This window comes from Thermobia domestica, chromosome 3, assembly GCF_964235325.1.
Source record: "Thermobia domestica chromosome 3, izTheDome1.hap1.1, whole genome shotgun sequence".
Taxonomy (NCBI): Eukaryota; Metazoa; Arthropoda; class Insecta; order Zygentoma; family Lepismatidae; genus Thermobia; species Thermobia domestica.
Genome location: NC_137456.1, coordinates 74059297 through 74085980, shown reverse-complemented (window position 1 = coordinate 74085980; position 26684 = coordinate 74059297). Strand labels below are relative to the sequence as shown.

The 26684-nt window shown below is 36.5% G+C and overlaps 2 protein-coding genes and 3 non-coding genes across 5 annotated transcripts; 2 read left to right on the top strand and 3 right to left on the bottom strand.

Moving 5' to 3' along the window:
* Positions 1–725: 725 nt before the first annotated feature.
* Positions 726–15488, bottom strand: LOC145681833 (uncharacterized). Its single transcript, XM_081753441.1, has 2 exons — positions 14257–15488; positions 726–765 (listed from the first exon to the last, which is right to left on the bottom strand). Exons 1-2 carry the CDS (start codon positions 15486–15488, stop codon positions 726–728), a joined length of 1272 nt encoding a protein of 423 aa, XP_081609567.1.
* TRNAA-UGC (transfer RNA alanine (anticodon UGC)) lies at positions 10469–10540 on the top strand. Its single transcript has one exon. It is a non-coding gene; the product is annotated as a tRNA-Ala (tRNA).
* Positions 15489–15632: 144 nt separating the features above from the next.
* Positions 15633–18872, bottom strand: LOC145681831 (uncharacterized). Its single transcript, XM_081753440.1, has one exon. The coding sequence runs from the start codon at positions 18870–18872 to the stop codon at positions 15633–15635; it is 3240 nt and encodes a 1079-aa protein (XP_081609566.1).
* A 5814-nt stretch (positions 18873–24686) lies between these two features.
* On the bottom strand, positions 24687–24758 carry TRNAA-UGC (transfer RNA alanine (anticodon UGC)). Its single transcript has one exon. It is a non-coding gene; the product is annotated as a tRNA-Ala (tRNA).
* Positions 24759–26389: 1631 nt separating this feature from the next.
* On the top strand, positions 26390–26462 carry TRNAR-UCG (transfer RNA arginine (anticodon UCG)). The gene has a single exon. It is a non-coding gene; the product is annotated as a tRNA-Arg (tRNA).
* The last annotated feature ends 222 nt before the right edge of the window (positions 26463–26684 follow it).

Genomic DNA, 26684 nt, shown 5'->3' with positions numbered 1-26684 from the left:
ATGTTAAGGAACGCAAAGTTCCTTAAGTCCATTCCTACTATGGAAGAAATTAAATAAAGCACTTAGACCAACCAGAGATTCACAATCCTCAATTCCTTCACATCACTTCCCTAAAAGAGGGCGTAACCCTCTCAAAGGTAGCTAGCCTCAGCTAGCAATGTAAAAAAAAAAAGTATTCTGATTTTACGCTCGACGCAAGCTTTATTTAAACTTTTTTGAAGAGTAGAGATGGGTGTTTTATGCCCCTACTCTGAGATATACTCAATTTTAGTAGATCATACTTAAATCTTCTATTTTCATTCTAGTTCGGGAATTGAAATACCGATTTCCGCTAATGATAGAGGTTGCATACATACTGTTGCCAATATGTAGGATAATTATCGCATGACACGATAATTTTACATCATGTACGATTGCCTGAAATAAAAGATGAGTGACTACTAAGATTTTGACGGTTATTTTATAGATCACCGCTATTGTACTGAAACTTAAACAAATGTATACGAAAATATACCTGTATTTCTTATTTACTTTGTTATTTGCCGTCTTAATTTTAAGATAAGAAGACTGTGCAGTGCTAGTGCTTCCGCTCGCGAAATTCGTATTATTTTGTAAGCCTTTTGTGGTTTCGGCGCAGGGTTGAAAAAAAATCATGATGGAAAAAAACATTTTTTTGAAAAAAAAAATCATTTTTGTTGATTTTTTTTATTTGAATCGATTTTTTTTTAAATCAAATCTTTCTTCTCGCGTAATGCAAGTAACGAACTGAAGATAAAACATTAGGAATTAATATTAAATGTTAATTATGTCATTTAAATGAAAGTATTGAGCTTGAATTTTGAATTGATTGGCAGCCGTTAACTTATTTCAATCCCAAATAGAGATACAAGCATTCAAAAAAAAAAAAAAAGTTTTTTGGTGGGGGGAACTCGGTTTTTTCTGCTTCGCTTTTTTGCTTGGAAAATGTTGGGCTTTTTACCAAATTCTGCTTTAAATTGATAAAGCAGGTTTTGTTTCGCTTCTCTACAATACAAAAAACTCATTTAAGTAGTAGTGGATGCACATAATAATACAAAACCTCGAAAATAAACATGAATTTCGAAAACATATTTCAAACAATTTTAATTCTTAACACATTTTTATTATGAATCCCAAAAAATTAATCCATGTATATAATAAGTTGCAGTTAAGTTTTAACTTTCATATGCATTATAAGCAATACTTTTTATTGTGAATTAAAAATACAAAAACAAGGAAAAACTGTTACATGACATACAGAATTTATTGTACTATGTGTGTGAGTTCAAAGAAATAACACATCGGGGTGATAATAATATATTTACTGAACAAACGCACAAAATAATTTATGTTTCGACGTCATAGCTTTCTCAAAAATAACATGTTCTTCTCTTTGTTCATTACATATATCATGTGGCTCAAGTGGTACAACGTTGACCTCGCATTCGGGAGGTAATGGGTTCGATTCCCGCTGCCGACCATCCTGACTGGGGTTTTCCAGTGTTTTCCTCAGTCCTACCAGGCAAATGCCGGGACGGTACCTACCAAAACAGGTTCTGGCCGATACCTTCACAAATCCTTTCCATGTTAGATATCCAGTATAAAATTAATAGCCTCTGAGCTGCATCTGGTGATTGTTAAATAAATAAATAAATATCATTCCCTCGTCAATCTGTTATAGCCTAAAAGTTTATTATGTCTGACTTCCGAGATTTTCATAAATATTCATTATAGAATAACAATGAAAAATAATCATTATTTTATTACAATTCAACGTATTACTTTAAAAAACTGAAAAAATGCAACCTTTGTATGGGAAGCTCAAAAATCACCTAATTTATTAATGCACCTCTTGCTTCTGCCTTTGCTACTCCTACAGAAACTTCTTTGAAATGGAACAGAAATGTTGAAACTGTATTTTCTATTCATTTATTACATACGTAATAATCTGTTACCATCTATCAGGTGCTTCAGACCTGCAAAATCGGTCAAGTCCCAAATTCTGTAATGCAGTGACTGTTCCTTAAGCTTGTTTAGAGTCAGGAAAGTACTGAATTTTTTGTTCGTGGGTCATATGCATAATACTGTTCATCTGAGCGTTTGGTTTCCAAGGCTCTGGAATATATAACCACCATCACGGTTTACCCAGTCCTGAAGGTTTATGAACTTTTAACAAGAATTCAACATGTGGTGAATTCTAGAGGGAAATATGGCATTTAGGTCATGAAATCTTGTTTAACTAGGCGCTATAGAGTATAAGAAAGCTATTTAGATAGAAAAATCATGAAAATAAAAAAAGTCAAAATTTCCGGTTTTTCCCTAAAAAGCCGGCTTTTTATGTGAAAAAAAAAAAAACATCAATTCAGAAAAGCCGGCTATTTTGCATCTCTAATCCCAAAGAATGTTTCTTAAGCACTAAGGAAAAAGTACGACGTTTATCAACATGATACTTTTTTTTTTCACAAAAGTTAATTTACTCATATTTGGAGGGACATACCTAAAAAAAAAAAAAAAAAAAAAAAAAATTGAAACTAGCTTGCGGCACGAAATACATATAAAATACGCAAATTTCGCCTAAAGTTATAAAATCTAAAAAACAATTTAAGTTTCGGAGAGGGAATCGGACCCCTTTATAAATACACCCCTATTATCTGGGAACAAACAAACATACGCGTACACAAAAGAATTTTCGTCTTAAATGTCCATGGTGATTTTCTTGTTGGAATAGTTAACGATTTAAAAACCTTATGTTACGAAGAAAAGAAAGCAGAACACCTCCGTTACCCGTTCAAAACGGGATTTTCCCTAATCATCCTCTGCATGAAACACTCGTTTTCATACTGTGCTGTACATACATTTGCATCTTATTGTATTATGATTATCTTCCATAATTGAAATAACAGAACAGAGGTTGGATTTTACTTATTTTCACTTTAAATTAATTTATTTCGGAATTTGATTTAAATCAACGATTTTTATTTAAAAAATAAAGTGATTTAAATCTCGATTTAAATCGTGATTTAAATCAGACTGATTTAAATCAATCCACTCTGTTTCGGCGTGACTACGCAATATAATAAATAGAACGAAAAAAGACTTGTCCCAAGCTTCCAGTGGACAAAAGTGGTGAACTTCGAACAGTGGCAGGAAAACCCAAGACGAAATACCAGTCAAGAGGAAAGGTTTCGGCACACCAGGGAATATTAAACAGAGAAGAGGCGAACCAACAGTAAAATCTTGAGAACATATTTCAAAATTGCAGCTGAGAGTAGGAGGTCCACAGTGATTTTAAGGTGTGGCTCACCCCCTATTACAAGCAATTCCAAAAGAACGAAGTGCATCGTGTGCAGTGGCGTAGCACACTTTTGCGGCTCTCCCCCCGCAAAGTATAGAGAAGGGACCCTAGTTGTAAAGCCGATAGAAGTAAGGTTGAAGTTCTACTTCTTTAAATCTTTATTCATCGCAAGACTTCGGGGCCCCCTATACCTCGGGGCCCCCCGAACTGCGGGGGTTGCGGGGGCAGCTGCTACGCCACTGATCGTGTGTAATGTGGAATTTAGAGTGGAACTGACCGTAATAAAGAATTACGCGAAAGGAAAAAGATTAATAATAAACGGGGTGTGTCATCTGTTCGAAAGAAGAGTATACTTTCGTTTATTCAGCACGGGGACATACAGCAAACATCAGTAAATAAAGCGGAAATAGGAATGTATGGTTTTATAGCCAGTGGTGCCCCCCTCCTCATGTCTATGACGCACCCCCCTCATTTGTCTATCCGTAGGTGTTCGTCCATGAAAAGAAAATCTTTTCGATTCATTTTTACACCCCCTCAAACATATTTATATCGATTTTAACCCCCCCCCAAATATTTCAATGACGCAGTTTGCGTCATAGCCCCCCTTTCTGTGCACCCCTGCATATTTTGTGAATACATATGCCTTTTCCAAGTTGTGGTATACCTGTCAAATTTTACCAAAGCCTAAACCTTATATTCACAAATTTACAAGTATAGGTAACTGGTTTCTGTGGGCAGGTATGATTTTCGAGTACGTTATCCAGCTACATGTTTGCCATGTCATGAAGGAGGATTGAACTTGATACATGTTGAAAGTAAAATGAAAGCTTTATTTTACCACAGAGGATTCCAAAACATTCAAGGCATTGGAGATCAACTCAGCATTACATTACTTTCATCTCTCGTCGCTACCAATGGTAAAACATTACCAGTGTCTTTGCCTCTCATTCCTCCCGAATTTTGGTACACTGCTCCACAAAACTTAAGCAACTCGAAGAAAGTGGTAAATTATAAAACGACACGATCACTGCACCAAGTATAATGAACAAACAGATGGTACAGATGCACAATGCAATACAAGCGAAGACGAACAACACAGTTAAGATGCACAGAGTGACTAAAAAGTTCAGCATAACGATACCGCAACAGGTGCGAGGGCATAGGCAGTCAATATGGCGTGTGACCACCACGAACAGCTATACAGGCACGACATCTGGCCTCCATGCTGCAAATTAGAGTGTTGATCAAGTCTTGCGGCAGATGGAGCCACTCCTAGAGGAGAGCTGTTTGCAGGTCAGGGAGAGTGCGTGCTGGTGAACTGCGCTCCGCTATTCGCCGCCCAAGATCATCCCACACATGCTCGATGGGATTGAAGTCCGGCGAATACGCAGGCCATGGAATACGCATAATGTCTTCGCTCTGCAGATACTCGGACACAAGATGTGCACGGTGTGTGCGGGCATTGTCATTCATGAGCAGGAAGTCTGGGCCAAATGCTCCGCGGAATTGCGCACATACGTATTGAGAATTTCATCCCGGTACCGTTGTGCTGTCAAAATGCCATGTTGCATAATATGGAGGTCCCTTTTTCCATCCAGCATAATTCCACCTAACACCATAATGGAACCACCGCCATAGGACGACCGTTCAGTAATGAAGTTTGGATGATAGCGTGTTCCTGGCTTTCTCCACACTAAAGTCCGACCAGAATCAGACGACAGGCTGAATCTCGACTCATCGGAGACCATGACACGCACCCACTGGTGTTTCCCCATGCAACATGTTCCTGACACCATGTGTAACGAGCACGTTTGTGCTCCAGTTTTAATGGCACACATAGCACAGGCCTTCTTGCATACAGTCCTGCTCTATTGAGCCGTCGACGAACAGTTTCACGACTCACGCGTTGTCCTGTAGCTTGAAACGACTCATTGACCAGTTGAGAGCATGAAGCTTGACGGTTACGTTTGGCAGAAATTGTGAGAAATCGGTCATCAACGGCCGACATCTTCTTCGGACGGCCTTCTCCATGACGTCTACTGACTTCACCTCCATTTTGGAAGCGACTCCACAGCCTCGACACAACACTTTTGTTCACGTTGAATTCCTGTGCCACTTCCACTTGCGATCGGCCCAATTCCAACCGTCCAATTATTCACCCGCGGTCAAAGTTACTCAAATGTCGTCTACCAGCGATTGCAAGGTGTGTACCCCACACAAGAACCAATAACTCAATGCTTGGAGCCTCAGACACTACTGGGCTGTGGTGTACGCCTCATGGCATAAGTTGTTCACCGCGCTTGCAACGGTGCTACTTATGCGATAGAGTGGGTGCTCGCCTTGCCTGTGTGTCTCTGTGTATGTGCATGTCACTAACCAGTGTTGAATGGGCCCCACACGTCACTTATACCACGTTCTCTCGGGTTGCTTAAGTTTTTTGGAGCAGTGTATTTTACAGACGTTCTATGTACTTATTTTTATTTGTCTGCCAGTGGCGCCCAAAATCTTCCTCAACGTGTAAAACTTCTTTATACTCTGCTTTTACAACAACAAAACAGCCGCTGTCATCACATTATCTTCACATTACCAAATGAGAATTGGAAACAGATCTGGAGGTCAATTTTATATCAACTTCAGCTCGTTCGTTAAGGTACAGGGTTGTTAATAACATCATAGACACTAAGGCAAAACGATATCATCTCGAGATAACTGACGACAATCGATGTGATTTCTGTGGAAAAGTAGATAAGTTGGAACATCGTCTCACACTCTGCAACAGATCAACATCGGTTTGGAAAATCTATTGTGAAATGATTCAATACCCGTGTAAAATCAGTTTCGACTGTGTTATTGTCCAGATGCTCCTATTACCTGATTTCAAGTATTTTTCAAAACAGAAACATCATTCTGTTATTTGGTTGAGTGCAAACACAATTGAATGTATTCTGTCTCCTTGTTCTCCTGAAGCACGTCACACGTAGAAGGACTTCCTGTGTTTACGATATGGTAAATTCCCCCCGCCAAGAAAGAAAATATTATTTGCTAATTATCTAAATTATGTCTTCTATGGTCAATCTTTATAATTTTTTTATATTACATATTCTTTACTGAGAATGTAATTATAACTGTCAATTATGTAACTTTATTATTGTAATTCGGAAATAATGTCAATAATAAGTGAATAATAATAATAATAATAATAATAATAATAATAATAATAATAATAATAATAATAATAATAATAATAATAATAATAATAATAATAATAATAATGGATAAGGCGTCGGACTTCGGATCCGAAGATTGCGGGTTCGAGTCCTGTCACGGTCGAGTGTTTCTTTTAACATTGCAAGAATTTCTTGTTTTAGAATACTACAGAGCTACAGATGGTTATCTAAATAATGGAAACGCGAATAAAATACAACATTCCATATTAACATTGATATGAAACAAAACAATAAAAAATCATAAATGATATCCAGACGAGTATAGTTCCATTTCTTATGCATTAGAGTACTCAATTCCATCAGTGAGAATGGAGTAGATTATCTGCTCCGGAGTCTTAGCTTCAGAACTAGAGTTACAGACAGGACGAGAAATTTCTCGATAGTAATACTAGCTCAGCCAAGTCTTAGCTCTCACATATTGTTTTGTGTGTTTGTTCCATGAGTCATAGTAAAAAAAAAAGCTATAAAGTGATCGTACGAACCCAATGAAGAGTAACAGAGTATGTGTAGATACACATACAGGATGGCCCAAAAGTAGGTATACAGTACCGTACTGATCAGCTCATTGCATTTTATATATAACTTTATATTCTTATCCATCAGGTAGACTTGTTTCTTTATTATTTGTTCTTAATGTGTTTTTACTTATATCTTAAGCTCGGAACAGCCGAAGTAGGCATAAATAAACCTATAAACTAGAATGCTATACTTGATCAATGCAGGGGTGTATACCTACTTTTGGGCCACCTTGTATAACAGAATGTACTTCAATAATATAAATCAACCTTTTATGGACCTCTCGTTACGCAGAAGGATCCTGGTACCTTTTAGATGAAATTAAGGGGAAAAATCAGAGTATAAATATCGTACAAAAATTTACAAAACAAGACGCTTTTCGAGAGCCGAAACGAAACAGGAAAGAAATCTTCGGGATTTGAGACGTACGAGAATTCAACAAAAATGTGCGAAACGAGATGGGAAGACCATATTTCTCGTCTCGTCTTTCCTCGTTATCAACATTGTTTAGAACTGACAATAATATTCAGATTTGGGTAGTGATGTAACGATAACTATGCGGACATAATGCAAAAATATTTTTTGTGGTCTCTAAAATTATGCACGTCCTCAACTTCAAATTGAAGATACATTCAATTGGGCAGAGAGACTATAAACAGCGGGGGAAGGAGTGTTGTAATTAGTGACGTATGTAGAAGTTCATCAAGGGAGGAGTTCAATGCTTCCAAATTCATATAATTTCAGCTTCTTTGTATATATATATTAGGGATTTCAAATTCCGAAATTTTTACTTTCCTGAATACGGATTCCGGAAAATTTTGACCATCCCTAATATCAATCAATCAATCTATCTATCTATATCTATATCTATATCTATATCTATATCTATCTATCTATCTATCTATGTATATATATATATATATATATATATATATATATATATATATATATATATATATATATATATATATATATATATATATATATGTATATATATATATACACCTTAGATTTTGACTTTTGCGTAGAAAATGCCAAACAAATTTAAATTTTACGCAATTTGTAAGTTTTATATCGCACTCTGGCAGACAAGAAATTATTATTATTATTATTTCATAAAGTGAAATAGTAAACATTTTCTATGTTCACAAACAAGTATGATAATGAAAAGGAAAGTAAGAAAAAAGTAAAGCAATTGTATTTCTAAAAACTTTTAAGTTTGATATTCTTACAGATGGTTTAAGCTGGTCTATCCTTGAATGTGAAGAGTTGTTCTGCGTGCTAATATTTGTCTCATATCAATGTTAATATGGAATGTTGGATTTTATTCGCGTTTCCATTATTTAGATAACCATCTGTAGCTCTGTAGTATTCTTACAAAACAAGAAATTCTTACAATGTAAAGAGAAACTCGACCCTGACAGGATTCGAACTTACAACTTTCGGATCCGAAGTCCGACGCCTTATCCATTAGGCCACACGGTCCTGAAAAATTATGCCATGGATACGTCAATGAGAGGACTTTTGTAAGTCTCGGAGTGCTGTTGAAGGGAGGCCACTATGTTTAATTCTCAAGCTATTTAAGACTCTTGAGAAACCAGTGTCTGAATGGTTATAATTCTTAAGAAAGTCATAAGAAAATAATTTTATTTTAATTAAATACTAGCAGAATATCAGAATTTGGCTTTGAAGAGCTGACTACCCAGGAAGAAAACATGCCCAAGGGGATCTCTGAAGATACTGATAAGCATGATTTTATTTCACTAGAAGAGCATTACAGACGAGTTTTTTTTTTTTTTTTTTTAAATTTTGCTGTGGAAGGATTCAAAATTTGAATACTCAATCAAAAATTATTGAATACTCAATCAACTGTTTATTAAGTTGTGATGTCGCATACATGAGTATCAACATTTATCAATTCCACAGTATCAACAATTTTAATATATGTAATCATACAACCATACAACACAGTTTAACATCAAAGAAAAGTGGTTGCTTACCATGCAAATCAATTTCTAACTTTATATATAATTTGATAAGGGTGATCTAAGGAAGGAAAACATCATAAAAACAAAATATGCTAAACAAATGATTTCAGATACAGAAATCTGAAATACTGTTAAAACGAATATCAGGACAAATGATTTGAACTACTACTTACCGAAGAGCGGGCGTACCACGGCACCTTCACTTTTTCTATCCAACAGTAGACATTGGAAATGAATGATGATGTAAGAAATGATAGAATGAGAGGTTGGAGAAAACATGAGATTCGAGAAAATCCATGAACACGGTGTCGTCCACCATGAATTTACGTGCTATGGCGTATTAATGGAGTATAGATCTTTGTCTTAAAACATCTTCAAGATCAATTACAGGTAGAATTGCTATAAAAACTGGAGACTTGAGAACAAACAAGTAATTTAATTAAATAAATTTCAAAATATATTTAGCATTGTGTGTTTATAGCGGATTTCATAGACAGTCGTGTTGTGATTCCACTAGTACTGAAGTGTAACCCCTCGGCCAATGCCATAGATGCATTGCTTCTTGTAGTTCTACGTATTCTAATTCTGACCCAATTTGTGTGTATTGAGTTTATCACAAACCTATTTTCCGTGATATATTTTTTAAACTTTTAAATGATCTAATTCTATTGTTGGTTTTCAGGCACATATCCACGGGGGGATAGAAAGGGCCTCCCCCTAAATTTTTACTAGTCCCGCCTAACTTTTCATGGGAGGCTGGCAAATTAAATGGTTGGGTCGCCCTCCTAACTTTTACCGGGTTCCTCTATATTTTGGGGGCTGGCTACCGGACTCATTATCTCTTAGCAGGACATGGCAAGTAACGACGCCAAAAAAGGCAAATGAGGCCGGGACCACCCAGTAGTATCGTCCACCCCTCCAGACGAGATTCGTAGTCAGGATTATTTCATTGGGGGGCATACCTTTTTGTTTTTGGCCTACTAAAAATTATTTTCATGATATAATTATTATGTTCTTTTTTGTCCAGTACCATCTCTGCAGCTAACACATCTATCATTTCGTTCTGAACTGCAGCTGACGTAGGCCTATATTGAATATTCTGAGGAATACTTATGGACTTCAGTTTTGAATTTTTTTCCATTGTGTGCTTGAACAGTGCTGTAAAATGTCCAGTAGAACTTAATTCATTAATTCTTGAGTTCTATAGATAGGCATTTTGAGAGACAATACTGGACATTTTACGGCACTGTTCAAGCACACAATGGAAAAAAAAATTCAAAACTGAAGGCCAAAAACAAAAAGGTATGTCCCCAATGAAATAATCCTGACTACGAATCTCATCTGGAGGGGTGGACGATACTACTGGGTGGTCCCGGCCTCATTTGCCTTTTTTGGCGTCGTTACTTGCCATGTCCTTCACGAGCGGGGGTGTAGCTCAGTGGTAGAGCGTTCGCTTTGCATGTGAAAGGCCCCGGGTTCGATCCCCAGCACCTCCATCCACTTCTTTTTAACGGTCAAAAAAATTAAATATTGTGATTAACTGAAACAGTACTGTTTGTTACTATTGAGATTTAACAATTTCATTTTTACATGTCCCTAATAATAATAATAATAATAATAATTATAATGAATAAACATACAAAGCAAAAATATATTTTGAGATTTATTAATTAAATTATTTGTTTTGTTCTCAAGTCTCCAGTTTTTAAAGCAATTCTACCTGTAATTGATCTTGAAGTTTTTTGAGACAAAGATCTATACTCCATTAATACGCCATAGCACGTAAATTCATGGTGGACGACACCGCGTTCATCGATTTTCTCGAATCTCATGTTTTCTCCAACTTCTCATCCTACTTCTTTCATCATCATTCATTTGCAATGTCTACTGTTGGATAGAAGTGAGATATCAGTGAAGGTGCCGTGGTACGCCCGCTCTTCGGTAAGTAGTTGTTCAAATCTTTTGTCCTGATGTTAACAGTATTTCAGATTTCTGTATCTGCAATCATTTGTTTAGCATATTTTGTTTTTATGATGTTTTCCTTCCTTAGATCACCCTCATCACATTATATATAAATTTAGAAATTGATTTGCATGGTAAGCAACCACTTTTCTTTGATGTTAAACTGTGTTGTATGGTTGTATGATTACATATATTAAAATTGTTGATACTGTGGAATTGACAAATGTTGATACTCATGTATGCGACATCACAACTTAATAAACCGACAATTAGATAGGGTAGTTTCGGTGGAATAGGGCCACCGGATGAATAAGGCCACTCGTTACGTTATTCACCTTACTTGTTTATAGAACAGAAGCTGCGAAGCGAATGCCACGCCGTGTTTTCACTGTGAGTCTCTACAAGTTCATTGTGCAGTTAGATTGAGTGAATGCTTTACGCTGATTGTATTAGAGAGCAACTTTCATCATCAATTGAATGCAAGTTTTAAGAAAAATAGCGTATTTTTAATACTTGTGTCATGTATTCTTTCTTGTTACGCTATGTAGTTTTGTTGGAAGTGCAGAAGTTTGATTTTCTTATATTCAACAAGGTTAACTCAAGTTGTTATGACTAGCATGATAACCGTGAAGGAACTTAAACAGGGTTGCCAACTTATTTTTCTATATATTACCAATTAGGGTGAATAGGACCATATCTATAGAGCGTCCCACTCTTAGATTGCAGTACAGAGTAAATGGAGCGCGCTGTTGCCACATTTCTTCCGCAGTAGCTATGTTTTCTTTCGAAGAAAGAACAAGAAAGACAGAAAGAGTGATGAGTCTGAAATTCATATATTTTCAACTCTTTTGTCATTCAAATCGCGCAAATTCATTTAGAATGGCGAATTGGAGGGTACGAAATAACAGTCTAACAATTGTGTGTTAGAAGTTTTTTTTTTTTTTTTTTGTAATGATGGTTTATAAATCGTTGCAATAAAATGTTGATGGAAGCAATACGAAATCGAGAGAACATATGAAACGAATAGAAAACATATGATTGAAATAAATGGCAGGCTAAACAGTTCTAAACACAAATTTCCTGCACCGATTGTGCGGCAAAACAAGGAATAGCAATGGGTAAGATACTGCTACTGAAGTTGGATAAGAGTATAAACTGGAGTAGGGTGCTAGTGATAAGTGACGAGAAAATGTGACGTACGAGAATCCTCATTCGTCTGTGTACGCGAAATATCCGCTAATCCAATTCCGTTTGTCAAACAAGTTACATCATAAAGTATATTGTGAAGGCGGCTTCTTCCCGCTTCCGATGTTAAGACTGTATCATAAAGGACGTGCTAGAGGGTATGGTGGCATGAAAAAGAGGGAGGGGATGAAAAGAGACAATTACTGGACGATATCAAAATAGAAAAATTATGCGTGAAGACGAAGAGGTTAACAGAAGACCGTGGGTCACGGAAGCTTCTGAGTTGCAGCAAGTGGCCTGCCAATAAAATATGATGATGATGATGATGACAAATGCAATGGTGAATAGGAACTGAACCTCCCTAGTATATATACTCACTTCTGACACCTCAGACACACAATATCAGTCTGGAAACAGAAGAAGAATGAAAATAAGCCCCATTATATCCGTTCTAAACAAACGCGCAAGTTGTGACTTTAAATCACGTATAGTGACAGCCAACAAGATACAAATCATTGGGCGAGGAAACAAAACCAAACAGAATTATCAAACCCTGTTTACTAAAGAAGCATGGGGGGGGGGGAGAATAAAGAGGCCTTTCATTCTGCTTTGTGAGCTCATAAAGTTATTTCTAATGAACGATTTTGTCATTTTCATCTGTGTATTCAAAGTAAATAAGAGAAGTGGAATTGCAAACGAAACCAAATTTTATTGTCAAAATTGTCAGCATCTGAAACAGCATTAAGGACTCCATGCGAACCATAAATGAATCAATTACAAAACTAATAACTTTTTATCACCAGGAATGAGGAGATTTATTATTAATAGATATTTGTCATATTATATATGGTTGATGTAATCCTTGTGTAGGCGCTGGTTTCTTAATAATTCTTCGACGTTGCTTTGAGACTATTCAATATATTTGTATTTCATAACACACAAAATTATATGAATTCAAAAAATACAAACAAAGTTGCTAGATGAACATTGTTATATGTAGATTAATGCGATATTAACACAATACACGTAGCTACCGTTGCTTTCTTGGTGTCACGTTTTTACACACACACTCACCCCTGCTGGGGAGAAAAAGTATTAGTTTTTATGTTACTGCCTCTTCATTTACTTACTGGCGTTAGTTTTTATTGAGAAGAACGCTCAGTTCTGAACATACCGCCCGCCTTGAAGGAATTCCTTCAACAAATCTATGAATGATTAATTTGGTTCATGAACTTAATATACACAACAATAGATAACACAAGTTATGAATGAATGATATAAACATAAACAGAATAATGCACACACAACACAACACTATGAATCACACAATGTACACACTATGAATAAAGTACCAACACATTAACTCTCCTTACGAAGCGGGCACAATTGACGAATAGATCTTGTTGTTGTACCTCTGGTAGTTTTCACTGTCGCCACTCGTACTATTACGTCCTTTTCCAGGAAACAATTGCACAATACGTCCAGTTTTCCATTTTAGAGGTGGAATGTTATCTTCTTTGATGAGCACCAAATCACCTTCCAGAAGATTGGGAAATTTCTTCTCCACTTGGATCGTTCTAGAAGACTTGATAGATACTCCCTTGACCATCTGGACCAGAACTGCTGATGAAGTTGTTGTATGTATTGCCAGTGTGCGAATTGAAAAATTTTCCCAGGGGGGGATGAATTTCACCCATATGCGCACCCAGTCCTCCCACACACACACACACACACACACACATATATATATATATATATATATATATATATATATATATATATATATATATATATATATATATATATATATATATATATATATACACTAACAAGTACAAAACAGTTGAGATGTGAGATCTTTCATCAATTTTCACTCAAGTAATATTTAGGTTAGCTACGCAAAGTAAGAATTGTTCTCTTTTTCTATCTTATCTTTATGTCCATTTAAAAATACTCCAGAGGGGGAAAAAGTTATCCCTGTCAGGGATAAAATTTTTCTTCTCCAGGGTGGGAAAGATTTTTGTCAGGGGGGGAAATCCCTGGCATCCCCCCCGCCAATTCGCACCCTGTGTATTGCCATCTCGAAAGTCTGTTGACAGGAATATTTTTCAAGTTAGGTTCTGACATGGTAGTGAGTGCGTCGCCTATTAGGAAATGACCAGGTGTTAAAGGATGTAGGTCGTTTGGGTCATTTGATAATGGTGTTAGGGGTCTAGAGTTTAAGCAAGCCTCAATCAGTGTCAAAATAGTGTTCATCTCTTCGTAGTTGAGTGAAGCATTTCCCACAGCTCTCTTTAAATGGTATTTGAGAGATTTAATTGATGATTCCCATAAGCCTCCGAAGTTTGGTGATCTTGCTGGAATAAAAACCCACGTGATGTTATCAGCTGCTAGAAAGTTATGTAATTTTTCTTTATGGTGTTCTGATTCAAATAAAGTCTTCAATTCTTGTAGTTCCCTTTTTGCACCAACGAAGTTACTTGCATTGTCAGAATACAGTTTAGCACATTTTCCTCGACGAGCCATGAATCGCTTTAATGCTCCAATAAACGCCTCTGTAGTTAGATCACTAACAAGTTCAATGTGAACCGCCTTAGTCGCAAAACACACGAAAAGTGCTATATATGCCTTATGGAGTTTGACTCCCCGTCGGTTACTCGATTTAAGGTAAATGGGCCCACAGTAGTCAACGCCGCTGTGAAGAAATGGTCTTGTTGGTTGAACTCTGTCAGCTGGTAGATCTCCCATCATCTGTTTACCATCTTTAGGATTGTTTCTGAAACATGTGACACACTGATGCACAACTTGACGAACCAAGTTTCGTCCACGTATTGGCCAATATGATTGTCGCAAGGATGATAACAATAATTGAGGCCCGGCATGCAATAGCTTCTTATGTTCTTCTTGAGCGATTAACTTTGTCAAGTTGCAGTTAGCTGGAAGTACAATAGGATGTTTCTGTCCTTCAGTAAGATCTGCTGCATTTAATCTTCCTCCGACTCTGATGATTTGCCTCTCATCCAAGTATGGGTTCAAATTTCTCAGTTGACTTTGGTTGTCGACTTCCTTTCCTGATCTCAATGCATTTAATTCCTTGTGAAATGCTTGTTGTTGTGATAGTTTAATAAGACATTCGAGTGCTTCATGTAATTCACTTACTGTAAGATGTCCATGCTGTCTGTCACAATTAGATCTTCTCATGTTGTGTGTGAATCGTAGGCAATAAGCAGTTACACGTTGCAATTTTCTTAATGATGAATATCTGTCTAAGAGTTGACACGGTGTTGTAGAAACCATTACTGCTGTATTTTTTCGTCGCTCGGGAACATCGCTTAGGTCACAAACATCTTCCCTCGTCTGTGAGTCTAATTTCTCAGATAGCCATGAAGGCCCATGCCACCATAATTCATTATCAAGAATTTCTGACGGTGTTAATCCTCTCTATATGTGATCTGCTGGATTCTCCTCTGTTCTGATGTGTCTCCATTCATAGTTAAAAGTCAATTGTTGAATTTCCGCTACACGATTTGCAACATACGTCTTCCATTGAGAACAAGGTCCTCTTATCCATGCTAATACAATGGTGGAATCTGACCATAAAACAACCTTATCGATCTTGCAGTGTAATGCTTGTATTACTTTCTGAGTTAGCTGTGCAAGTAACAAAGCTGCACAAAGTTCTAGGCGAGGAATAGTTGTCTTCTTCAAAGGTGCTACTCGAGATTTTGAACATAGTAAGTTTGCTGTGAATTTTCCATTTTTTGTGCTAGATGTTACATATATACAAGCTCCATATCCATTCTGAGATCCGTCGCAAAATCCATGAATTTCTACCTGCGATTGTGTTTCTTGAATAACCTTCCGCTGAACATGTAGTGATTGCAACTCTTGAAGTTGCTGCTCAAAAGTTTCCCACTCTGAATGCAATGGGGCTGGAACTTCTTCATCCCAATTCAATTTTAATTCCCACAAACGTTGCAGAAATATTTTTGCCTTAAGAATAACTGGTCCTATTAATCCTAAGGGATCAAATATGCTCACTACTGTAGCAAGAATAGTTCTCTTCGTGATTTGTTGAGGGTTGTTTCTTGGTTTGACAGAGAAAGAAAATGTGTCTTTAATGGGATTCCACAACAATTCTAAACTTCTTGTGATGCAATCATCATTTGGTTGAATGGTGAAATTTGATTCTTGAAGTTCACTGGGTATTTTTGAAAGCAGTGAAGTGTCGTTGCTACACCATTTTCTCAAACAAAAACCACCTCTTTGCAGAAGAGTTGTGAGTTGACCTTGTAATTCATGTAGTTCCTTCTTCGTGTTTGTCCCTGTTTGAAGATCATCAATATAGAAATCCCTCATTACAACTTCTGCTGCCTTAGGGAAATTCTTCTTCTCTTCTATGGCTAGTTGCTGAAGACATCTAGTGGCTAGAAAAGGAGCTGCTGCAGTACCATATGTTACAGTTTTGAGTCGATATATCTTTATTGCTTCTTGAGGGTTTTCTCTCCACAGTATTTTCTGGTAGTTTGCATCTGAATCATGTACCCTAATGTTGCGATACATCTTCTCTATATCAGCTGTCATGACGTATTGATGTTGCCTGAATCTTGCTGTTATGGAAAATAATTCTTCTTGGATTGTAGGCCCGACTCTCATCGTGTCATTTAATGAAAGTCCAGAAGTTGTTTTGCACGATGCATCAAATACAACCCTGAGTTTGGTAGTAGTACTGTTCTCCTTCATTACGCAATGATGGGGAAGATAGTAGTCTGGCATCATTGTATCGCTCTCTGCTCTAGTTATTTCTTCCATATGGCCCAAATCTTCGTACTCTTTCATGAACGCTATATATGCCCTTTTTTTCTCAGGATGCTTCATAAGCCTTTTTTCCATTGAATAAAGTCTTCTCGTTGCAATCTCCTTGGATTTACCAAGATTCCCCACATTTTCTTTAAAGGGAAGTCTAACGATGAATCTCCCAGTCTCGTCTCTCCGGTGTGTTTCTTTGAAGTGTCTTTCACATTCTGCCTGCTCTTGACTTAATGGATGTTTTGTTGAACATTCTTCTATCGTCCAGAATTTTTGTAATTGCTCGTGTATTTTTTCTGTTGTGGAGAGGTGACACACATTTGTCGAAATGTGTGGTTGATTGTCTATTTTTCCCGCTACAATCCAGCCAAACAATGTTTTGTGCAAGGTTGGATACCCTGCCTTGAGTTTTATTTGCCCTTCACAAAGTAGATCAAAGAATACTTCCGCCCCCAATAACATGTCAATACGCTGTGGTATGTTGAAGCTAGGATCTGCTAATTCAATGTTGGAAGGTATTTCCCACGATGACGTGTCTACATGAACCATAGGCAAGTCTTGTGATATTTGCGGCAATATGATGAAGTCTAATGTGGCTGAATAATTGTTATGTCTTGACTTAATTGTAGCCTGAACGCTATGGCATGACCTTGTATTAGCATTACCTATACCATTTATGTGTACAACGCTATTACTCTTTGTTAGTCCCAATAATTGAACCATTCTGTTTGTTAGGAAATTGGACTGAGAAGCACAATCGAGAAGTGTTCGACACATTTGAAAATTACCCAGTTTATCTTTGACATATACTACAGCTGTGGATAGCATAACGCTTGGTGGTCTCCTAAGATTCTGCGGTACACTGTTTGTAGAACGAATATTCTTACCTTCACATTCCTCCTCGAGTGATGTTGTTGCAGCGAGCGTGTTTTGACCTTGACCTATTTCCCTTTCATCTTGTGGTTCATTCGCTCTAGTGGGCGATGGACAACGCGAGTAGTGCAGTAATGTGTTATGCTTTTTATTGCATATTTTACAATTACCTGATAAGCACTCATTTGCCTTATGCGCTCGTTTGAGACAATTTATACACAAAGAAAGACGTTTAACTTCTCTAATTCTATCTCCTATAGATTTTTTCAACAATGATTGGCATTGAAATAATTTGTGTGAGCCTTTACAGCTGGGACATGCATTGTTGTCGGAACACGTTACGTGTGCTGTCGTTGAGTAAGAACTCTTTTTGCCTGCTTTATTTGTTTGTTGATATTTGTTATTTGGAACTGAGGGTGTCTCTTTAGGTCTACGCTTATTATCAACTGCGTCTAAAACTTGGCAACGCTGCTGTAAAAATTGTGTCAGCTGTGACATGCTCGGTAATTCATTCGTTGATTGTGTTTTCTCCCACTCCTTATGTGTCGTATTGTCTAGTTTGGTCGCAATCAAATAAATAAGTAATGCATCCCAGCTTTCTGTTGGTTGACCTAATGATTTTAAAGCCCTCAAATGTTTTACTGTGCTGTCTAAAAGAGATTTAAGCGAAACAGCCGACTCACGTTCCACCATTGGCATTTCAAATAAAGCTTTGACGTGTTTGTTAACAATATACTTTTTGTTTTCAAAACGTTCTTTGAGTAAAGTCCATGCTACGTCATAGTTTTCAGAAGAAATTTCCAAGGCTTGTATTACTTCAAGAGCCTCCCCACGTAGAGAAGAACGTAAATAATGAAACCTTTGGACTGGCTGCAATGTGCTATTGTTATGTATTAATGCCTGAAACGTGTCATAGAACGACAACCACTCATCGTAGCTTCCAGAAAAGGTCGGAAGGTTTATCACCGGCAACCTATGGATTAGAATTGCTTGCTTCATTGTTTTCATTTTTCTTTGCACTGGAGCTGTGTTGATTTATCAACACTTCCGTCTTAGCTGCTAAATCAAAATAAGTACTCTCGAATTGCTCTCTTTCTTGCGTTTCCTGATCAATTTCTGATGAACCCTGTAACATTTCTATTTCGGATTGTATTGCATCAAATTCATCATAGCAATGTTTTATTTTCTCGTAACGTAACACTAACTGCGTAATATTCTGATCTTCTGTAAAGCTATCTACAAAAGGTTTAAAACGTGTGAGTTTGGCCTTAATTTGACCTCTCTTGAAAACTAATTCTTTCATTCTGTCCGTCATGCTTCACTCAAATTAAATACACTTTTAACACTTATGTTCTAAATGAGGCTTTGCTATTACAGGCTTATTTTGTATAAGTGATACAAGGATAATATTATATTGAAATATGCACTCACTACCTACCTTGTTAACTGCACTGTAGAATCTTAATCCGGCGTGGAGGACCATTTGGTTGATGTAATCCTTGTGTAGGCGCTGGTTTCTTAATAATTCTTCGACGTTGCTTTGAGACTATTCAATATATTTGTATTTCATAACACACAAAATTATATGAATTCAAAAAATACAAACAAAGTTGCTAGATGAACATTGTTATATGTAGATTAATGCGATATTAACACAATACACGTAGCTACCGTTGCTTTCTTGGTGTCACGTTTTTACACACACACTCACCCCTGCTGGGGAGAAAAAGTATTAGTTTTTATGTTACTGCCTCTTCATTTACTTACTGGCGTTAGTTTTTATTGAGAAGAACGCTCAGTTCTGAACAATATATATATATATATATATATATATATATATATATATATATATATATATATATATATATATATATATATATATATATATATATATATATATATATGTCTGTGTGTGTGCTTGCGTGCGTGCAACTCAAGGAAAACAAGCGAAGTAAGTAGTGGGACGTAAGATTGAGTGGAGTTGACGCAATGTGTATCGTAGGTGAGGTCCAGGATTCGATTTTGCCAATATGCTTCCGTTAAGCAGTAGATTCGTTCTCGCAGAGCGTCAACAGTAAACACTCATCGGTATAGCACAATACTCTACATCAGTAACTTTAAAACAAACATTATGAGGAAAACAGCATCAGCAAGATTTATCACTGCTTTTCTTCTGGTCAGATGCGCGCGCTTTGGAAAGTTGATGCTTAACACTAAAAGTCATAAAACCTAAATGAAGAAAGATATTGACCTGCGAATTGTTTTAAAAATAATTTCAATCTTTTCTCAATATTTTTCTCGCTTTGCATCCCCATCTAACCTGAAAAATAAAAAAAGTTTCTCACTAGTCAACTTTTTAGATATTGCATTGCAATAGTATATGCACTTTCTCTTACATTTTATTTTTTATTTTAAAATTCAAGAAGTTTTTTTGAATGGAAACTTTTCCAACATTGGCATCAAATATGGTGTTAATAGCTGTATAAATTTCAACGTTGTATCTCTTTGAGTTCCGAACTTATGACGTGATATATTTAACGCGACGTTAGAATTTGCCATTAGCAAGATTTCACTCTTTCAATTTATTTCAATACTTGAAAATTCTTCTCGATGTGAGAAAAACAGATTATTTGATAGAGAATACAATGTTCTACAGTAATTTATTCATACCTAGTAAAAGAAATTATTTCTAAAATTCAGGCTAAGTTTGGCAACAATGGGCATAAGGAAAAGCATTGCCATTTACTCCTGTACTGCAATCTAAGGGTGGGACGCTCTATAGTTAGGGTGAACAGGGCCATACTTTTTGATTAGGGAGCTGCGATGGCTCAGTGGCAGAACGTTCACCTCCGGTGTGTGGGGTCCTTGGTTGGATACGAGCTAGCACCAAGTGGTGGACAAATACCGTGTAGATGGATTTTATCGGGGTTCTCCCGTTTACTCCCACGTTTTTCATTCTATCATTTCATTCATTCTCATCGTCACCGTCTGCTTTAGCCTACCCTGCACAACCTTGGGAAGTAAAACTCAAAGATTTTTTTCCCATTTTAATTTTGTACGAATGCATGCATCAACCACACCCCACCCATTCATCCTATCTATCGTCTTATACATAGTGGTGATATAAGAATTCGATATTTTTTGTCTCTCTTATTTCAGATGACGTACAAGAAGCAGTACAAGTTTTTGTCCTGTTGCACAATTGAAATATCTAATAAGGAAGCAGAAATTAACGCTAACAACTCCAGGTCTGCACAATAAGAAACGTCAACAGCTACATCTGTGAAAAAAAAAAGAGTTGAGTGTATGCCTATGTCCAAGAAGGCAAGCATTTCTTTCCTGATTTAATACTAACTCCCTAAAAAGATTGTTAAAAATATATCCAGTAAATCTAGACCTAAGCAGCGTGCTGAGCTACTAACATATCCATAATCTGTTCGAAAAGCATTATTTAAAAGGGATCGGCAACGTAGAACGTCAGTAGTAAGTTCAGAAGACCTGACGGAAGAAAAAATATGATGAAGATGAAGTAACAAAAAAATACAAATAAAAATGAAATGATCGTGTGTTGGTTTTGCAGCATTTCCTACTACTACCCTTTGTTTTCATCCTTTGGGTGCTGGATATGTTGCTACAAATGCAAAGCGTGGTATCATACGCGATGTATTGAAGGAGAACAAAAGAAAATGTTTACTTGTGGACGTTGTCTCAGCAATCCAGCAACAGAAGAAATAAAAGTTAAAAATGAAAAGTTTACTGTTTTTTGCAATGTAAACTGAAGTTTTGTTTTTGTGTACTCTTTTCGTATATGACAGGCTAGGCCTATAGACACGGGTTAATTAACGATTTTTTGCTGATGAGAAAAAAAGGGATCTTTCGTCTTATTATTAACAGACTGTTCAAGAATTTTTAGTTGTAATGTGATTATTGTGATACAAAAAGAAGGTATTAGAGACTATTTATTTGTGTTGTGTTCTCTTAAAATACATTGAAAAGAAACTTGTTCCCACCTAAATATAAATATATGAATTTATGAGCACGTAAATCTACTACTTACACCTTCTATTATTCTAAAATATTATGTATACGAATTCTACTCGATGTTTTAGTACGACTTTACAATTGTGTGTGGTTTCAATCCACTTAATACATGTGGCCCTATTCACCTTACGAATGGCCCTATTCACCCAGATATGTTAGGATGAATAGGGCCACTCGAAGCGAGTACATATATACATTTTTATGGCACAGTAAAACCTGTCTTCAACGGACCCTTTATTAAACGGAAAACTGTCTTAAACGGAAATATTTCACGGTCCCATGGATTGTGGAGAACAAAACGTGTAAAACTCCCTTCATTAAGCGGAAACTGTGTTACGCGGACAACGGAAAGAAAAATAAACATTTAACGGAAAATTCTGAGTTCCGAACTACAGCGTTTAGATGTTTAGACATTCTGTGAGACATATACATTACACTGTCTGCGATAAAAAGTTCGTTCTTTTGTTAAATATTTCTAGACAGTTTTGACCTTCCCCAACCACTATTCATATTCACTCCACAAATTGTCCTTAATCAATCCAATCAAGAATCATACGGAATGTCGGAAAGAAGAAAACGAGATAGAGGAAGAAGAGGAATACGATACCGAGTTCCAAGAAGAGTAGATTAAATACATATCAAGATTCTCTCGGAAGTTTAAAGGAACTACAAAAATTTGCCTTACGAAAAAATGATTCTGATTCAATTAGTTGTATAATTTATCAGGCTAAAGTGTATGCGGAAAGTCGAGCAGCCAAGCAGCAATGCACACAGAAAACCCTGCTTGGCTATTAGACAAATAAAGAAAACATGTGCATAGCATATTTTGTATTCATTTTAATTTTTTTTGTGTATTTATTCGTAGAAGAAAGAAGTATTGTAATCCAACAATGTACGTACAGCAATATATTTTCTCAGTATGCCCCTTTATAAGCATGTACTTTTTTAAAGAAAGGAAAGGTTTACCTCCACTAAGCGGAAACCTGACTTTAACGGAAATTTTTGCAAGTCCCGCTCGATTCCGCTAAAGACAGCTTTCACTGTATTATACGATTTTTGAAGAAAATTATTTTTTGTGAACTTTATAGTAGAGATATGGTATATTATAATTCCGTAAAAAGTTCTTTACTAAAGCACTAATTATAGCAGTACAAGGTAATTTTCTTGAAAGTGGCCCTATTCACCCCAATCTACTACATTTTCTATCTGAACATATCTTTATAAAATTCGTACATAGCGTATAAGACTATTTAGATAGAAATTGTACTACTTTCTCTGGTGTTTCTTTATCTACCTTTAATAAATGATTTCTAGTTTTCGAATGGAAATTATCATCTAAAAGTCGAAAGTTATGAGAATATCCCGTGGAAACGCGCTCTTATAGGTCAGGGTAGAACAAAGAGAACTTGAAAAGATCGAGGATTTCAAGTATTTAGTAAGCATTTTGACGAAAGATTATTGCACCAAAGAGATTAGGTCCAAAATCGCCGTACCCAAAGAAGCATTCCACAAGAAAAGATCACTCTTAACTAGCAGACTTAATATTGGACTGAGGAGGAAGTTGATCAAATGCTACATATGGAGTATTGGACTGTATGGTTCAGAGACTTGGTCATTACGGAAATTAGGGAAGAAATATTTAGTGAGCTTCGAAATATGGTGTTGGAGAAGATGAAATGCACCGAGAGAGTAACAAATGAAGATGTTTTGAAGCGGATAGGAGAAAAGAGGAAGCTTTTAGCCAACACCCTAAGTAGAAAGTCCAATTGGAGTTGAGTTGATTTTAACGTCCCGTTCAGCAGCGAGGCTATATGAGACGTGGACCTACTGATTAACGTGGAATCCGAACCACATGAGCTCCCGCCGGGAATTGAACCTGGGTTTCCTACGCTATAGGCGCGTACGCTAACCGATTAGTCACGAAGGAGTCAGGAAATTCCAATTGGATTGGACACATCTTACGAAAGAATTGTCTTCTTCATACCGCCAATGAAGCAAAACTGGAAGGAAAGCGAGGAATAGGAAGAAGAAGACAACTGATCGATGATTTGAAGAATAGAAGAAAATATTGGGAGTTAAAAGAGGAAACTGAAACATGGAGGAAACCGTTCCAGGCCCAAACCTAAATAAATAAATAAATGAGTCTCTTTAGTCCCAGGACCAGCCAAAAAGCAGAACTTAATAATAGTCTTCTCGTTTTCGGCATCGCATGACTTTGAAACAACGTGTTTTACGCCTAATGTTCATACGGGCTTTTTAATTGTTTGGATGTGAGGATTTCACCCGTGGATTTTGGCTAAAATGAATAACATATATATGGAAAAATTGCCTTCTGAGAAATGCGCCCTACAAAATTTCTGTATTCATCCCTGCTTCCACGCGTTGTTTGTGATGTTCATATACTTAATAGCATTACGATTGCTTATGATATTTGCTTGATTTAACTACCGCTTTTTGTTTCATACGGTGTAATTTAATATTATTATTCTGTCGACTCCATCTTTTTTTTGTCTCAAAAAGTGAGAAAAACTTCAAGATTAATTAAAATTGCTTTAAAAATTCGTGAATTGAGGGCAAAACAAGTAACTTAATTACATGCATTTCAAAACATCTTTTAGCTTTGTGTGTTAATGTAGTATAATTACGATTATTATATTAGGCTCGATAAGACGACGATTATTATTAGGCTCATGTAAGGAGCGAAATTGTTAAGTCTTAATAGTAACAAACAGTAAGTCTATATTTAATTTTATGACTGTTAAAAGTTATAGATGGAGGTGCCGGGGATCGAACCCGGGGCCTTTCACATGCAAAGCGAACGCTCTACCACTGAGCTACACCCCCACTCATGAAGTTGTGGTTCCACTAGCACTGAAATGTAACCGCTCGACCAATAGAAGCATTACTTCCTTGTAGTTCTATGTAATTCTGACCCAATTTGTGTGTATTGAATTTATCACGAATCTATTTTCCGTGACATTTTTCAAACTTTTAAATTATCTATTTCTATTGCTGGTGTTTTAGCAGAAGATGGCAAAAACTTGTTACTTTGCTCTAGCTCCATCTTCGTATGGCCAAAAACTCATTGACTTTTTTCACAATTAGGAACAAAGTTTTGCGATACTTTTTTTTTTTTTTTTTTTTTTTTTTTAAATATCCGCTTTGTCTAACATTGTTTTGTGGCCGTAGCATACTGCTACATCGTTGAGCCTCTTTTGGGTCATAGTTCACCTAAAATACGTCTTTAGTTTCTACAGAGTACTAAAACTGCACTCTGATTCACAACTTAAAACTGGACATATTAGCCTTAACCAAGTTAGAACTTAAACATTTTAGAATAACTCCCTAACCTCTTTGGACATTGAAACCAATACTTCCTTAACATTTTTAGAGGCTTTGACTTCGTATCTGGTGTGAAAAAATATTGATTTTGGGGTAAATATTCACTACATCATATACTTTCTTTTGAAGCAGTACCTTCTCTAGTATTATCTTTTTTAATGATTTTTGGTTGAGTCAGGGTGCGAATTGGCGGGGGGGATGCCAGGGATTTCCCCCCTGACAAAAATCTTTCCCCCCCTGGAGAAGAAAAATTTTATCCCTGGCGGGGATAATTTTTCCCCCTCTGTAGTATTTTTAAATGGACATGAAGATAGAAAAAGGAAACAATTCTTACTTTGCGTAGCTAACGTAAATATTTCTTGAGTGAAAATTTATGACGCATCTCACGTCTCAACTGTTTTGTACTGGTTAGTATATATATATATATATATATATATATATATATATATATATATATATATATATATATATATATATATATATATATATATATATATATGTGTGTGTGTGTGTGTGTGTGTGTGTGTGTGTATGAGTGTGGGAGGACGGTGCGCATATGGGTGAAATTCATCCCCCCCTGGGAAAATTTTTCAATTCGCACACTGGGTTGAGTATTCAAATTTTGAATCCTTCCACAGCAAAATTGTTTAAAAAAAAAACTCGTCTGTAATGCTCTTCTAGTGAAATAAAATCATGCTTATTAGCAGTGGCGTATTTAGGGGGGTGGCTTCCGGGCTTAAGCCCCCCCCCCGAAATCTTACTTAAAATAGTAAAGTAAATGTAGAATAGTAGAATTTTCACATTTCCAGGCAAAGCCCCCCCGAAAGTTAGCAAAGCCCCTCCCGAAACAAAATCGTAAATACGCCACTGCTTATTAGTATCTTCAGAGATCCCCTTGGGCATGTTTTCTTCCTGGGTAGTCTTAGCTCTTCAAAGCCAAATTCTGATATTCTGCTAGTATTTAATTAAAATAAAATTATTTTCTTATAATTTCTTAAGATTCATAACTATTCAGACCATAGTTTCTCAAGGGTCTTAAATACCTTAAGGATTAAAACAGTGGCCTCCCTCCAACAGCACTCCGAGCCTTACAACTGCGGTCTCATTGACATATCCACGGCATTATCTTCCAGGACCGTGTGGCCTAATGGATAAGGCGTCGGACTTCGGATCCGAAGATTGCAGGTTCGAGTCCTGTCACGGTCGAGTTTCTTTTTGCGCGAACAAAATCCAACATTCCATATTAACATTGAAATGAGACAAATACTGGCATGCAGAACAACTCTTCACATTTGAGAATAGACCAGCTTAAACCATCTGTAGAATATCAAATTTAAAACTTTTCAAAAATGCAATTGCTTTATTCTTTTCTTACTTTAATTTTCATTATCATACTTGTTTGTGATGCATAAAAAATTTTCACTGTAT

Coding starts and splice junctions, on each gene's coding strand:
- LOC145681833 (XM_081753441.1), bottom strand. CDS start 15,488: ATGGTTTCTACAACACCGTGTCAACTCTTAGACAGATATTCATCATTA. Junction 766..14,256: donor TCGAGATGGCAATACACAGG/GTGCGAATTGGC, acceptor TTTTATCTTCAG/TTCGTTACTTGCATTACGCG.
- LOC145681831 (XM_081753440.1), bottom strand. CDS start 18,872: ATGAAGCAAGCAATTCTAATCCATAGGTTGCCGGTGATAAACCTTCCG.